The 16,190-nt window shown below is 42.6% G+C and overlaps 1 protein-coding gene across 1 annotated transcript in view; it reads left to right on the top strand.

Annotated features, from left to right (window-relative positions):
* Positions 1-16,190, top strand: part of L3MBTL4 (L3MBTL histone methyl-lysine binding protein 4) — a 386,879-nt gene that overhangs the window by 186,511 nt on the left and 184,178 nt on the right. The window contains 1 exon segment of the mRNA XM_087439397.1: positions 13,936-14,038. Within this exon segment, the coding sequence (XP_087295523.1) occupies positions 13,936-14,038 (103 nt within the window).

Raw genomic sequence — 16,190 nt, 5'->3', positions numbered from 1 at the left:
GCTAGCTCAGAACAATTTTGCTGATTATTTTCTCCTCATAGCCAGGTGATGTCAGTCACTGCTGTTCACAGTTGAGATGTAATGTGACAAGGCAGCCTTAGTCATCCCACTACAGACACTCATAGATTGCACCTAAACCGAGCACAGCTCTGTGCAAAGTTACCGATGGTGACAACAAAGACACACTAACTTCCAAAAGTCACGAAATAGCTCAGTGGTTTGACAATAAGGCGAAACAGATTCTCATCTTGGCCTGGTTGATGAGTCATATCTGGCCATCCATGTGTGAACGTCAGCATATGGATGGCCAGTGGAGATCTTATATTGGGCAGGACACATTCCAGGATTTCTCTGAAACAATTTTAACCTTATTCAGAAGATGGTAACACCTTCAAGGGCAAGGGAAGGGAATGAGATGCAATTATTATACTCCTGCCTCTACCTCCCCCTCTAGGGCCTGATCAGTGGAAACCTTGAGTGATTAGCTGACCGCCTGAAAGCATCACTTGAGGAAGGCTCACCGTTGTGGAGGGCAGTGCTGCTGTTGCCATGGAGTAAAGATGTGCTCAGTGTCTCACATGTTCTGAGCACAGTGCTAGGACTTGGAAAGTCCTGTGGGATGTAGTTCTACGCTGGCGACACGAGGATGAAGCCTGGAGGGAGAGACGCCCTGTGACCCGGCGCTGCCATGGGCCTGGGCAGAGGTCACACAGGAGACTCCACAGGGCTGCTCTGGCTCTGCAGGCACCAGGATTCAGCGTGAAGAAACTGAGGTTCCTCCTCCCAAGACGCTTTCTCCTGTTCACACCAAGGTCTTCTTTCAAACTTGGGGGTCAGGGAGGGGTTGGGAAGTGGGTGAGGGCAACTCGGGGTGTTGTTTTCAAGACAAGCTTAGTGGTATTAGCAGCTTGGAGATGTTTTGTTCATTTGTCTTTCATGGGATTAGAAAGATTAAAAAATACTTGTCTGTTTTATTTTACAAGTAGATATATCCTTAAATGACACCCTGGAATGAAAATAGAATCAAATATCTTTTCACGTAAAATAAACATTATATATTTGCATTATGAAAGAAGCTGTATCGAGATTATGGGGGATTTTTTTTTTTTCATTTTACTCTGCATTTTAAGCAACCAAGAATCGAGAAATTAAAAATATACACAAACCTAAAATTTAATGAATACTGCAAATGACAAACTTATAGAAGTGAAAATTTTATAGCATATTTTGGAATTAAGAACCTTTGGCTTATATGTTACTTTTCATACATGGTTTGATATTTATTTCAAACCAAAAGTTAAAAATGAGAATTTTTTCTTTAGTGAAGCAGTGTTTCCCGTCAACACATAAAATTGCTGTGATTATGAGAGGCGGCAGAATACCTTCCAAGGGTCTGTGGGCCAGCAGCTCGCTGCATCTGTACATCCAGCAATGGTGACCACAGAGCTTTCCTTCCAGGGCCTGCTCACAGGACTGACATACTGAGGAACTCCTCGTCCTGCGGCTGCAGGTGCAAAGTCAGATCTTGGACCAGCCATGAGCCTCCCCTTGCTACATCTGAGGGGCTGCCGGACTGTCTTCTGCTGAGTCTCACCCACTCTAGAGCATTCATTAGAATGCTCCTAATTTTGGTTGCATCATTCCTTCACAAAAATTCTTCATATTTGATGTTGTTTCTATAATCACCAAATAGTTGAAAGCCGTTGAGGGTGAGGACATCTGCTAGTAGCATCTCGCTTTCCTTCTGCACTGTTGACCCTTTACTGCAAGACGTGGCTCCCCTAGAGGGGTCCTGCTTTCTCCTTAGTGCTGCTTTACTTGACTATTTTGCTGAACATTAAAAGCTTTTATGTCCTAAGGAATTGTAAAACAGAGTAAAAGAAATACGATTTTGCAAGTTTTCATTTTTTAATATGCAGCTTGTGTTTTCAGATTGACAAGAACACCCTCCACTATTTTTTTTGAAGTCATCATTCTCTTTTTCATATCAGTGAACCTGTTTTGTAATGGAAGTCTTTAGAATAGCAGAGGAATCTTTTTATGTAATATCTCCGACCAAATTTTATGCAATGCCAGGCAGCCAGAGAAAATTCAGCAACACAATGGAGTCACATCTTGTTCTAGGGTTAGCTGCTAAATTTAGCAAGTAAGGCAAAAAATGTGTTTGGTCACGATTACTGAGAAGTGTGTCTCAGTAGGCCCAGCACAGTGGGTCATCCCTCCGTCACTGAACTTGACAGCTGGCACATGTTGAGCGTGAGGTGACACATTGGCCTGAGTTGAGGATCATGCTGTATGAAAACTATACCGCATATTTATTTATTTATTTTGTGAGGAAGATCAGCCCTGAGCTAACATCCATGCTAATCCTCCTCTTTTTGCTGAGGAAGACCGGCTCTGAGCTAACCTCTATTGCCAATCCTCCTCCTTTTTTTTTTCCCCCCAAAGCCCCACTAGACAGTTGCATGTCACAGCCGCACATCCTTCCTGTTGCTGTATGCGGGACGTGGCCCCAGCATGGCCGGAGAAGCGGTGCGTTGGTGCACACCCGGGATCCGAACCCGGGCCGCCAGTAGCGGAGAGCGCGCACTTAACCCCTAAGCCACGGGGCCGGCCCAGTACACGCTTTTTTAGTGTTGTTGGGGTTATATTTTCCTTTTACTGTATTTTTAAACACCAGGACCATCTCTAGCTGAGGAATCTGCGCCCATTGTTAGGAGCACATGAGGGCTGAGGAGAGGAGTGGTGGTCTCTGACTCCCTGCGCGTGCTCCTGCGGACGTCCATCACTGAGTCTTGTGGTGGCATCACCCAGACTTCGTTCCTTTCAGATGTCTGACTACCTTGATGTGCATGGCTACCCTTGCTATCTTTTAAAGCTAGGAATAGTTGATTAAGAAAGTTTGTGTATATAAACACACAAAAGTTTGATTATAGCAATTGCTTTTTGGGCAGCGTAGCAGAGTGAAAAGAGCACAGATCTGCAAGTTAGGAAACTTGAATTCTTGTCCTAACTGCCATAATATGGTTTATGATCTGGAACAAATTATTTTAGCCTTCTAAACCTTTATTTCCTTATTTGCAAAAATAAGTGGATGGACTAGGGCAGTGTTTCCCAACCTGGGTGGGGACACTTAGGAAATAAGAGTTGCAAGCTTACCTCTGAAATTCTGGTTTGGTGGGACCTGGAAATTTATATATTTGAACATCTTTGAGTCCGTTCCAGCTTTGTGTGCCAGTAACGGGCCCTCTCTCCTTCTTCTAGTGGACTCTCGGGCTCTCCTGGTCTGCGGAGTCCGTGGCCTCTGGCCTTGTGGAGCCTGGCATGTCGTTGTCTTGCTGCTTTAGATGGGACTCAAATGGCAGTCCCTGGGGTCCATGCACTGTGGACACTCACACAGCCATAGGCAGGTTAGAATTTGATGGTCAGACCCTATGATGGGAACTTCCCCTGAATGGAGTGGCTTTAGACCTATACTGTATGTGAAACATCGTTATTTGCTCTTTTGATCAGGCCGCATGTGGGAATCTGGTCTAATCGCATCTCCTTGCATGGAGCTCCCTGTGGGGCAGCATGGACACTTACCCTCAGTGAGGGCCTCTCCTTCTCTCTCAGGTCTGTAATCCAGACCAATTCAAAGCCGCCAGTGAAGAAACTAGTGCACAGGTCTTGGAGGGCAGGTGAGCTGCTCCTTCAGTTTCAGACAAGCATCTATTATAGACATCAGGGTGGAGGATCTCTTTCCCATTAGAAACACAGCTATTCTGCCAAGACTAGTCATAAGTTATTCAATGTGGGAATGTCATTAACTGTAGAGTTAGGTTTAGAGTAGAAGCCATGGGGAGAAATATAATTACTAATTACATTTTATATGGATGTATATAAAAAAAGATATATATGTACATCTTTATATATATATATATATATATATATATAAAGGTCTTCTCAAATGACTCCCAACATTTTCTATTAAGAATGGTCCAAAGCTTTTTGGTAATGGAAGTTCCTAATGTGGCTATGGTAGGTCAAGGCTGATCTGAGCAGGGATTGTGGATGCCATCATTACTGCTGTAGATGTAATTTGCAGTTTATTGGAAAGATGTAATATTCACCCCACTTTGGAGTGGGGTGAGTTATAGAGTGTATTTAATTCTTCTAAATAATTTCTATATGTATAAATGTCTGGTTACAAAAACAGATAACATTTCTGTCAGCAACTAGTAAGTTTGATTTTTTAGTCAGCAAATTATGCATGACACTTTCAACGAAAATGGAGCTTATTAACTAATTTCCTCTTTTGGTAAAGCGGAGAAAAGCAGTCCTTGGGGAAACTCAAAACCAATTCTTAAGCGACCATGATGTACTTACAGTTTTAGCCCTGTCCCTTCCCTCTGATCATATGAATGAGAAAGATCCTAGGAATAAGGAAGATCTAAGTTACCATCCTGTGGCTTCTATTTAGTATCATGTTGCTTGAGGCAAAGTAGGGGGAGGGAGGGAGGGAGAAAGAGAGAGAAATCGAGAAACAGAGATATAGAGTGAGAGAGAATGTATGAGAAGGAGAGAAGGGGGTAGTTTTATAGCATTTTCACTGAGATTAGATGGGAATAATCCATTTACATAAACCAAGTTCCAAATTAGTCATTTTTTTTTAAAAAAAAAGCTGATTTCATATAAAACACAAGCTAAAGGAGGTTCAGGGCAAAAGAAATTAGTTTTAGTTTTCTACAGTATCTTTGAGAGAAAATTTGTATAAAAGTTAAGGTTTAGGAGACAAGTGCATCTGTTTTGTTTCTTAAAAATAATGAAAAAAATGAAATCGGATGGTCTAGTGACGTACTATTTGTATTAAATACTTATAGATGGCATATTACTCTTCAGTCCCTCACAGTAAGATTATCAGTTAGAGGTAGGTTTAATTCAGTTTAGTTTAGTGACATGTAATCCAATCTTTTTGCGTGCCAGTAATCTCTAAGGCTTTTTCTACTCTTAAAATTCAGTGTTTCAGGGGCCGGCCCGGTGGCTTAGTGGTTAAGTGGGTGCTCCGCTTGGGCGGCCCGGGGTTCGCAGGTTCGGATCCCAGGCATGCACCGACGCACTGCTTGTCAAGCCATGTTGTGGCGGCGTCCCATATAAAGAGGAAGATGGGCACGGATGTTAGCCCAGGGTCAATCTTCCTCAGCAAAAAGAGGAGGATTGGCAATGGATGTTAGCTCAGGGCTAATCTTCCTCACAAAATCTTTCCTGATTTTTTGAAAGATTAAAAGCTGGGTTACAAAACAGGTTGGCATTTTACGAAGATTTACGCTATTCGGTTGTACACACAGAGCCTCGTTTTGTGTATTTAAATAGTTGTGGTATAAATTGATGGTACAAATTCTTTACTTTAAAATGCTAGTGTGACATGTTTGAATGAGGGATATCTCAAATTAAATCTGTATTTCTCCCTTTCCGCTTTAATGTCCTTCTTGCCATATATCAGTTAATACCTTTCACCCTTCCCTTACTGTCTTGTCTCCAGTCCTTAACGGCGGCTCATGCCAACACACAACCAGATCTAAGATGCTTGGTCCAACTGCATCAGGTCGAGTCGTCACATTTTCCAGCAAACCTCTGGTCTCCCTGATACTGTACCCATATTTAAACACGAGACCCTCTTTTTCTGGGATCCTTGTATAATTAACCAATCATCCTCTATACTATTCTGTCTCTTATTTAAAGCTCAACATGAGATGAATGCATTTTATTATATTTTGCTAAGAAAACCTCTGCCAGCTGCTCTGGTATATCCTTTTAAATATTGAGCAAAGCCCAACAGAACATGTTTTGCTTTTTACTCTAGCTCCTCGGGAGCTCTGTCAGACGTGTGAAGGGACTCTTAGAAAACTGCCCGCAGCCGCTGCACTCTCTTCGTACCACACGGCTGTTTCTGTGTGCGGAGTAGGTGTTAGCGTTGTTACATTCATTGGTCCTTCAGGACAGGACCACGTTGTTGAATGCTCTTCTGCACCAGACAGATGGGTGGTGTACCTTTCTCTACTCTTATTGCCACGCTATACATTAAAGGTTTTTCTAGATCATCCAGTGAGTATAACATTCACGTTTTGGGGAACGTTTTTCTAAATTCTTTTGTTGCATTTCCACCTCACAAAATTATTGTTCTGTTTTGTTTATATATCACGAAATCAGACAGCCTGAAACCTAGTACAAGCAACCCTGGTGTTTGGTCACATCATTTTCTTCTTCTTTTTGAGAAACTCATTATTATAGCACAATGGGTATTTATTGTCCCTAATTTCATTAGGAGATGGAGAGTAGGTGTGATTAACCTATAATTTCAGTTTGAAAGATATGCTTATTACTTACATTCTCCAACATTCGAGGATAATTATTTCATTAAATCTTCTTAGCAAACTATAATATCAATCTCCTGGGGGATGGGGTGAAAAAAAACCAGGATACTAACCTAAAAGTTTCCAGCTCAATATAAAGATAGTGAAGGCTTAATTACTTTAAATGAGAATTGTGCATATTTGGACAGTTTGCTTGATATTTTTTAATTTCTAGATTTAATGCTGTTACTTCCCTTGCTCCCTTCTTAATCTTACTGATGATCTTACTGCCTGCTTTGCTGAGAAAATAAAAGCGCTCAGTGGAGAGGGGGTCGTCGTGCCACCTGCACACACCCTGTCTGTCCGAGGGGGCTTCGACTTCTCCCCCGCAGGAACCAGGGAGCAGTCCCTGCTCTGTCAGCAGTCAGTCCTCACTGGCCACCGGCCCCCCCCACCCACTCAAGGACCTTTTTTCACAGTTACACCATCTCTTTCTACGTGATCAAATGTTCCCTCTAGTGAAACATCCTCATCATCACTCAAACAAAAACAATGATAAAAATACTTTCTTGGAGCCAGCCCGGTGGTGTAGTGGTTAAGTTCACACCTTCCACTTCAGTGGCCCGGGGTTCACTGGTTCGGATCCCGGGGGCGGACCTAAGCACTGCTCATCAAGCCATGCTGAGGCAGCGTCCCACATAGAGCCACTAGGATGTACAACTATGACATACAACTACCTACTGGGGCTATGGGGAGGAAAAGGAAAAAAGGAGGAAGATTGGCAACAGATGTTAGCCCAGGGCCAAACTTCCTCAAAAAAAAAAGAAAACTTTCTTGACCAGAAACCCACTTTTATACCCCCTTTTATATAAAAACTCCCCCAAAAAGTTGGTTTAAACTACGCTTTCCCCATTTCTCTCTTCCATTCTCCCTTGAACTTCTGTCCAGCTTGCTTGCATCTGTTCACTGAAAATATTCTGTTCCAGTCCTCAGAGCCCTGCATGCTGCCACACCCACGGCCAGCGTGTAGGTCTTCATTCCTCGGCACCACTGCACACAGCCGCTGAAGCTCCTGGGCACGCTCTCTTCAGGTGCCTTCTCTGTGGAGGGCCTGTTTTTCCTGGCTTTCCTCTGACTTCCCTGGCTGCTCTTTCTCGGCCTCTTTTCTCGTGACCTTCTTCTTAAGTCCCTATTTATCGCGTTTCCCAGAGCTCAGGCCTCAGGGCTCTTCTCTTCTCCATTGACACTAACTCACTATGGGATCTCATCTAGTTCATGGCTTTAAATACTAGGTATGAATGCCACTTCTCCACCGACACCTCTAGTCCTAGCCGCAATGCAGAGCCTGCCTCAAGCCCTTTACAGGCTTCCAGTAGAAGTAAATGCTCCCTGCTCTATACTTTCCAGTGTCTCCCATCAAACCCAGAACACAAGACTGTTTCCCTGTGGCCATGTGATCTCATCTTTGTGCTCTTTCCATTGTCCGTGCAATGCCAGCCACGCTGGCTTCCTGCTGTCCTCCCAGGATGCATCATGCCTTTACTTCCTGAAGGGTCGTATTCACATGTCAGGGCTTCTTCCCTGACTGCCCTGCCTTAACAAGCATCCTCTGTCTCAGCCTAATACCTTCTCATCCTCACCCCACTTTATCTTCCTAGCACCATCGCTGTCTGACATTATATTATGCTTCTTATTTGATTGTTTGTTCTGTCTTTGGTATCAGAAGGTAAGCTTTAAGGGATCAGGTCTTTCTGTTTGGTTTGCTGCTGTATCTCTATCACTCAGAATACTGTTTGGCACACAACAGGCACTCAATATCTCTTTAAATGAATGAATAACCCTCAGTGGCTATTTTTATTTAAAAAATAAGAAGAAATAAAGAATCTTAACTTGCCTGTTATCAGCAACATTTAAATCTGCTTGACTTCTCTGTATATCCTCGCGTGGATATTACTACCCAATGCTAATGTCGTTTCTCTATAAAAAACTTGCTAAATCAATCAGGTTGAACTGAATACTTTTTCAGTAGTGGGTGATTACTTTTGAAATAAGGTTAAGAATGCTGCTGCTTGATCCCTCTTTTCTGATGCTGGCCAACATCAGTCTGGAGCTCACATAAGTATTTAAATGAATAGATCATCTTAACTCGCTTCAGTCAGTGTCAGTACTGTCATTCTGCTCTGGCTCATCTCTATGCCAAATAAGATAACAATTCTGAGAGGAAACTGCTTCCTACTCAGAAGGGAAGGAGACGATCTCAGTCTCTAATCCACTCTGGGTGGGATAATAAGCCTTTTCATTCATCACTCATGATGGCCAATTTGGGCCATTTTGAAATGAGAGACAGTTTCCTTTCTCATTTTCTAGAGATGAGTACAATTTCTTTATTTCTTGATTTTGCTGTCTTTACATAGCAATAGGTCTAATGCCAACATGCAACTCCAGTTTTTGTTTTGGAACAATTGCTTGATTTCATGAAAGGAAAAACTAAATAAAACTGCTGTTTTATCCTACGGATTTTTCAGCTGCAGGTAACACAAAAAATCAGTTTACAATGTCTTAATCAAAGCAAGGGTTGTTTTTCCTACATGACAGACACTGATGTGGTAGGTCCACCCTGGCCTGTGCTGGGTCCAGGCTCTGTCTTCCTTTATTCTCTGCCCTCTTTAACAGGTTTGCTTTTGTCCTTGTGCTTGTCACCTCCTGAGTGTGCTGTGAAGATCAAAGAAGAGGAGAAAGGGCACAGCAGCACCAGCATCGCCCTTTTAGTAGGAAGGGAAAGCATTGATAGACACCCCTACGTTACTTTTCCTTAGGTCTCATTGTCTGGGACACATTGTCAAATGACCACATCTGGATGTGAGAGAGGCTGGGAAAGCCAACATTCTTAGCGGGGCACACTGCTGCCCTGAACCCAGTTAGGGTTCGGTTCTCAAGAAAGGAGGGCGTGGACATAGGGCACGCAAACACAGTGACTGGTCTGGCTGCTTCTGGTAACCGTGCAATCCCGTGTGGATGGGGATCCGCGAGGACGTCTACTGCAGTATCATGGAGTATGAAGCTTTGTTCGTTACTCAGATAGTTTCCAGTTTCCAAGGGTATTTTCCCTTTCTTTTTTGTCCTTGCAAAAAGAACTCTACCATTATTTTTACTCCTGCCTGAGTAAGATTTTCATAGAAGACTTGGAATAAATTAGGAGTTATTCATGCTGCTAGATATAGCAAGTGCCTCACAGTATTTGGAAGACTGAAGATTGATTTTAGACACATAAGCCCTGGAATGAGAACAAAATAATGATTATCTCACAGCATCGTGGTCAGGATATACCAAAGTAATGCTAACAGGTGTTAACTGTTGCTGTCTTTATGATGATTTCTTCATCCATAAATCATACTTATTCAGTAAGTACTGCGCCAGCTGTTGCTGTAGCAGGTGCTGGGGTACAGTGGTAAGAATGTAAGATACAGTGAATGTGCTCACCCACGTGACTCACCTGACAGGAGATAAGCAGATACACTGGGAAGATAATTTCAAGGAAAGTGATAAAGAGACTTGAGAAAGGGTAATGTGGTCGGGGACAGTCTCTCTGAGGAAGTGATTTTAAGCTGAGAACATTTTTTTCTTGAGACCTAATTCTCTAAATATCCACATTACAAGTAAGATATTCTTGGTGAAAATGCAATTTCTTCTGGGGAAAAACACTATTTTTATCACAGGTTCCCTTTATCCTAAAGGCAGTCATATGAACTGTTATAGAATTTACAGGTTTCTTTTACCCAACAGATGGCTTTCTGTCTAATTCACCATCAAGTCAACCTATCAAACTTCCTCACACAAAATTTACCAAGGAAGTTGTTAGAGTTTGTGCGTTTCCATTGCGTGTTCTTCTTGACCCCTTCTTTGTTGTGTCCCTTGCTGCTGTTCTTAATGTGATAACTCTTCTCCCCATAGTTGAGGTCATACCTCTCCTTTCAGATATGACAAGGAGAGAATTATGACTCCCATCAGGGCTCTAGAGATAAATATGCATTGATAAATATGTAAAAGATCACTTTAAACATTAATTTAACCGAGTGTATTAAAATAGTCCTGAAAAAAAAATACTAAGTAGAGTTCATTGAGAGTTTCCTAGAATGTCGTCCACACAGAACTGCATCTAAGCCAGCAGATGGAGAGTATTTGTAGGTTGGCCAGTTGGTTTGTGGGTTTCGTGTTCCAGGCCTTTGTGACGGTCGCCTTGGTGTTGGATTGTGAGGCGCAGTATGGAGAAGTCTATTTTATGCCCTGTGTTTCTTTCTTTTCTCATAGATCCTTTCATTTACTGACTGAAACAAGCATACTTCTTAATTAAGAACTCGTTTACAGTTTTTAAACATCAATTCCTCAGATTTGTTTAAAAATTGTTTTCTTTTTGTTGGTGAGGAAGATTCGCCCTGAGCTAGCATCTGTGCCAGTCTTCCTCTATTTTGTATGTGGGTCGCCGCCACAGTATGGCTGACAGATAGTGTAGGTCCCTGCCCTGGATCCAAACCTGTGAACCCAGGCTGCCGATGCAGAGCATGCTGAACTTAACCACTAGGCCACGGGGCCAGGCCCCCAAATTGTTTTTTTTTAAAGCTGTGTCTAAAAGCTACCTTTGGATAGGGCAGCTCTCATTTCTCTCTATTTGTCCCTCAAGGTGTTTTGCAAAGTTGTGAGAGCATAATAAGTGTCTCAGACATACTTTCTTATTGTTCAGTAAATTTAATGAAAATTTATTTGAGGTATAAATATTTGTTTTAATATCATCACACATTGGGACCCAGCCTCAGTCAGTATTTTCATGCATAATCACACTGTAATGCTAATTTCTGATTTGTATGTAAGCCTCTTTTCTTAACTATAAGCGTCTTGAGAGAAGAACTATGGGATGCTCCTCTATTCGTTCAGTAAGCATTTCCTGAGCACCAGCTCTGTGTCAGACTAGGTGCTGGTGACACGATGGTGCAGTACACTCAAGCTTGTAGCTTACAGTCTAATGAGAGAGACAAACATTAAACAGATCATCATTTAATTTGTAGTGGAGGTAAAGGCTATGCAAAGTGGGAACCTAACCTACTCATGGAAGTTAGCCTGAGGAAGTCGAGTATAAGCTGTCACCTGAAAGATACGTAGGGCCCAGGAACAAATTTTGAGGTTCTCTGACATTTTACAGTTAACTAGTGGAGGAAAAGCTGGCAAAGGAGATTACCAGAGAATGCCTGTGTGCAGAAGAGAAACTGTCAGGGTGCGATGTCACCACAGCAGTGGACAACACAATTCAAGGAAAGAGCCAGCTGTGATTAATACTGCCAAGACATCCAGTGGGATGTGTGCTCAGTGCATGTTGGGCTCAATGCATCAAGGTCATTGGTGACGTCAGGAGGGAGGTTGATGTGGCTGGAGAAGTACGATGTGAGGAAATAGAGACGGCTATTATGAGAAGTTTGGTTGTGAAGGGGTGAAGTGTGAGCAGCAGCTAAAGGGGAATGTGGGCTCCAAGTGGAGTTTTAGGCTTTTGTTTTCTGTTTTGCTTTGTCTTTGCTTGTTTCTTTGTATAATGGGAGGAACTGAAGTATGTTTAAATGTTGGTGGAAAGGATTCAATAGTTCAGGAGCAATTGGAGTATATGATAGCCTAAAGATCCTGAAGAATGGGTAGTGGGTGAGATCCAAACATGAATGGTGAGGGATTTGCTTTGGGGAGGGGAGAATGCTCCAGGCCTTATGATGGAAAGGAAGAAGGAGGAATGATGGCACACGGGTGAGCAGGCTCCTATTTTCTCAGTAAAGTAGCAGGCAGGCTCAGCTACTGCGAGCCAGAGGGTGGAGGTGAGTGGAAGGTTTGGGGGAGTAGAGAGGGGCTCAGGTGACATGGAAGACAGTGGTTTTGGTAACACCCAATCTGCACTGTTGTGTAATTTTTTTCCCAGGAGAACTTAGTTATGCAAAACACAGAGTGGCAGGATAGTACAGTTGACCCATGGCTAACTTTTTTTTTCATAGTCAGATGTGATAAAAGGTTAGAGAGGCAAGGGAGTTCAGTTATTTGCAATAGAGGGTCAGATACTGGTTGATAGGATCTAAGACAAGGGAAGGGAGTTTGATGAGAGGAGCTGATGATGCGAAAGAAGGGAAATTAGTGGTCTGGAAATTCCAGTGATGTTGAAAACATCGTCGGCAGTTGGGATACCTGAGCAAGCAATCTGACTGCGACATGACTTTGTAGTCAGATAGGCTGTTTGCTTAGTGATTTTGGAAGCATTGCCATTTTGAGTGATGACAAGATCCAGAGGGTTTTCTTTGTGTGTGTGGCTCAGGTAGATTTGGGGGAAGAGGCCAGTGGAGATGAGTTGGTTCATGATCTGTGAGGGCATCATATGGGACAGTATGACCGTGTGGTTATTGAGGTTGCCTAAGGTGACTGGTGGAGCTGGGACAGAGCAGAATGCGGTGAGCCAGGTGCCGGAGTCTTCCCTGGGTGATATGGGGTCACAGAGACAGATGAGTGAGAGCAGTGAGAGCGCCAGTGGCGATAGAGCCCTGTACTGTCAGCCTCAGAAGAGCAAGAGTCTTCAAAGAATATGAAAGAAATAGAGTCTAGAAGAGGCACTGGGAGAAAAAGAGGGCACTGACTTCTTCACCAATTCTGAGGCACTTGGGGTTTGAGAAAATGAACATTTTCTCCTGAGGAAGGCTACAGGATGCAATGTCTCCACCCAACAGCCAGATTAAATTAGAGCTAGGAGATGGAGAAAATATTGAGAAGGGGAAAAAGAAATAGGGAGCTTGAACAGGAAATGGAAGTCTGAGAGCTGGGGAGGGAGAAAGAAAGTATGGGATTGTCAGGGAAATAAGGCCCAGAACAGTATGACAGTATGGCATAGAACATTCTGGGAGCTGATAGCTGTGTGTGTGTAGATGGAGGGGGAAAGCGGGGGAAAGAGCAGACTGAGGAAAATCACAGAACAGAGCAAGGGGGTTTAATCCTGATCATCTTTAGTGATAGGCTGCGTCTCCGGCTTGACAGATTTGTCTCTGGCCTGCAGTGGCTAGAGTAGGGCAGAGTGTGGGTCAGGCAGTTCTTTCTGTAGCTAGCTTGACAGCTACTGGAGTAACATGGTAGGGCCACGTTCGCTGTCTTTGACCTGCCCCATTTGCGAACTCGGTGTCTGTCTGTCTGGCATTTGGGAGAGCCTTGCTGTGGTTGAGTGGGAGCTTCATGGGGAACCACAAACCAGACCTCACCCGTGCGCATTCCCAGCTCATTGCTGTATTGCCTTTACCAGTATTTTTCTCTGAAAGAAATAAGTGAATGTTCTCCTATCTGTTTTTTTTTTTTTAAATTTCTTCAATGCCTATTTATTTTGCTCTGCTCCTGATATTAGTTGCTGGTAGTGTTATCTATTACAGCACTGATATTTTCTGCTAAATAATTTTATAAAACATTGCAAGTACCCAATACATGTTTTTTGGTGATGGTTTGTTTTTAATTTGTGACGTCTCAATGAATATCATTGAAATATTTTAGTTTTTCCAGTTCTTCTTCACTGAGAGTGTTTTCAAGGTTCTTTTACTTCCTGAAGGAGCAAATGATGTGAAAATCCTTCCAGGTCAAGCTGTTTGTCCTACTCCAGGGTGCCAAGGAATAGGCCATATCTGTGGTCCACGGTATTAAGGACATCACAGGTAAATTTTTTTCTTGTTTAAATTATTTCAGGGATGAATTAAAACATCATGCAGGTTAGAAGCTATAGGAAGCATCAAAACTGACTCTGTTGGAGCCAAACACCTCCCTCATACTCCCTTCTCTGTGCTCCTCAGGCCTCCCTCGCCTTTTCCTGCTGTCTTTCAGCCCACCTCTGCATTCCTGGAGCCTCCTTGGACTCCTGAGGCCGTGCCCAGACCCATGATGCTTCCCCCAGTCCCTGCTCTCTGACGGTTTTCTGAACACCCACACACTCCCTCGGGTACACTCACCACTCGGAGTCCTGCCCTCGTCCTGAATTTTCTCCACACAAGTGCTGAGTCTTGCTTTCTTCCAGAGAAATTCCAGAACATCTTACCTTTTTTCCTCTCTTGTTTTCACCTTGCCCCTATTTCTTTTGCTTTATTTCTTATTCATTTGGAGATGAGATGATAGAATAGAAAATAATAAGTGTGAAGTTATGTTGCAGAATATGCCTGTGTTTTAAATGTTTGATAATAGTATGAAGAGGATAATGCTTGTAACAAAAAATAAGTATGAATAATTACTGCTTTTTCTGTCCCCATCAATTGGTAAAATAATGTATAATAATAATAATGAATGTATATTCATATTGGTAATCTAGTTACAGAATACATAAATAAAAACTGAACAGAATTTTCCCAAATACATAAATATATAAAACAAATATCATACCTAGAAGGTATAGAGAGAAAAGAATGTCATATGATATGTGAAGCAAGAAAACATTTGTTTGGATAAGAGATCCAAATGGAAATCCTTGCTTTATCAGGCAGTTGCAGTCCTGCAAACCAGTGCTTGAAACAGTTCTACATGAATCAAAGCAAATGTTACTGTAAGAAATAATGGTAAACACTCCCAAATAGCACACATGAATAGTAACACTTAAAAGAATATAATATAGCATCCATAAAAAAGAAATAAAGACATCCAGACCCCTCGGTTACTTGGGCAAACATGTAGGACGTGTGAAATATGCGAGCGGAGCTAGCCTGGCAGGCACACTGTAGTGTTGTGTGAGGGAAGGAGGAAGAGAGTAAAGGACATATGGAGGGAGGGGCAGAGAGAGAGGAGCGCTCACATCCTTGGGATGGTGGTCTGTATTAGGTGAGGACCCTGTTGGAGTGATCAAGCCATCCATTTCCAGACATCCCTAGGGGTATATGGCTATGAAGAACTTTCCTCAGGCTTGTCTTGTGTGTGTTTTCTGTTTGTTTTTAAATCTAGAGCTGCAGGGTCCAATATGGTAGTCATCAGTCATATGTGTCTATTTAAATTAAATTTAATAAAATTAAAACTTCAGCTCCTCAGTCACACTTAGCCACATTTCAAATACTCAGTAGGCACACATGGCTAATGGCTACCATACTGGATGGCACAGAAAGTTCTGTAAGACAGCCGTGAGAGAGTTTACCATGTCCTGCTTTCTCATGGTAGATTTTTGAGTGGCAGGTATTTCCAGATGAAATAACTGGCCATCTTAGTGCCTTCTTCAAAACCTGAATTATTATCCTCAGAGTTAGCCAGATCATAACGTTGTGGTTGGTCTGTTCCTTAGTGTTCTCTGGAGTTGACCCTCCTGTGGCACCGGGGCTGAAATAACAAATATTACCCTGGACAGCTCCTTCAGATTGCCAAGTAGCTCACTCAAGGCCCCTTCTTGCACTTCATCACAGCTGACGTGCCTCCCACACTGTTCTTATGTGTAGCTCATTCGTCTTCCCCGACTTGGATTCTGAAAACCTGGTGAACAGAGTCACAAGGGGTGCACTCCACTTTGTTCCAGCAGCTCCTCTGAACTTTTCTCATCCAGCATGATGTAGATAGGTCTAATTGTTGTTCTTATTTGTAAGATCTATTTATAAGTACTATTGAGAATATCTGATATGTTTTTCTCCACCAAGCAGCCTTTAAAAATTGGCCTCAGAACTTCTGAAGAAACTAGAAGAATGTAAAAATAGAGAAGAGTTTAAAGAAAGGCATTCTATGAAGCTTAGGGAAAAAAATGAAATACTGAACACGTGTGGTAGTGAGAAGAATGAGAGTTTTTTAGGGAACTAGAAGTCGTAAGACATTATATCTCCAGACCTCACAATTCACAGGGCTGCTCAG

This window comes from Ceratotherium simum, chromosome 14 (assembly GCF_057802395.1).
Source record: "Ceratotherium simum simum isolate JZ-2026a chromosome 14, ASM5780239v1, whole genome shotgun sequence".
NCBI lineage: Eukaryota > Metazoa > Chordata > Mammalia > Perissodactyla > Rhinocerotidae > Ceratotherium > Ceratotherium simum.
The sequence above is the reverse complement of the archived record's forward strand: the minus strand, read 5'-3'. Positions and strand labels throughout refer to the sequence as shown.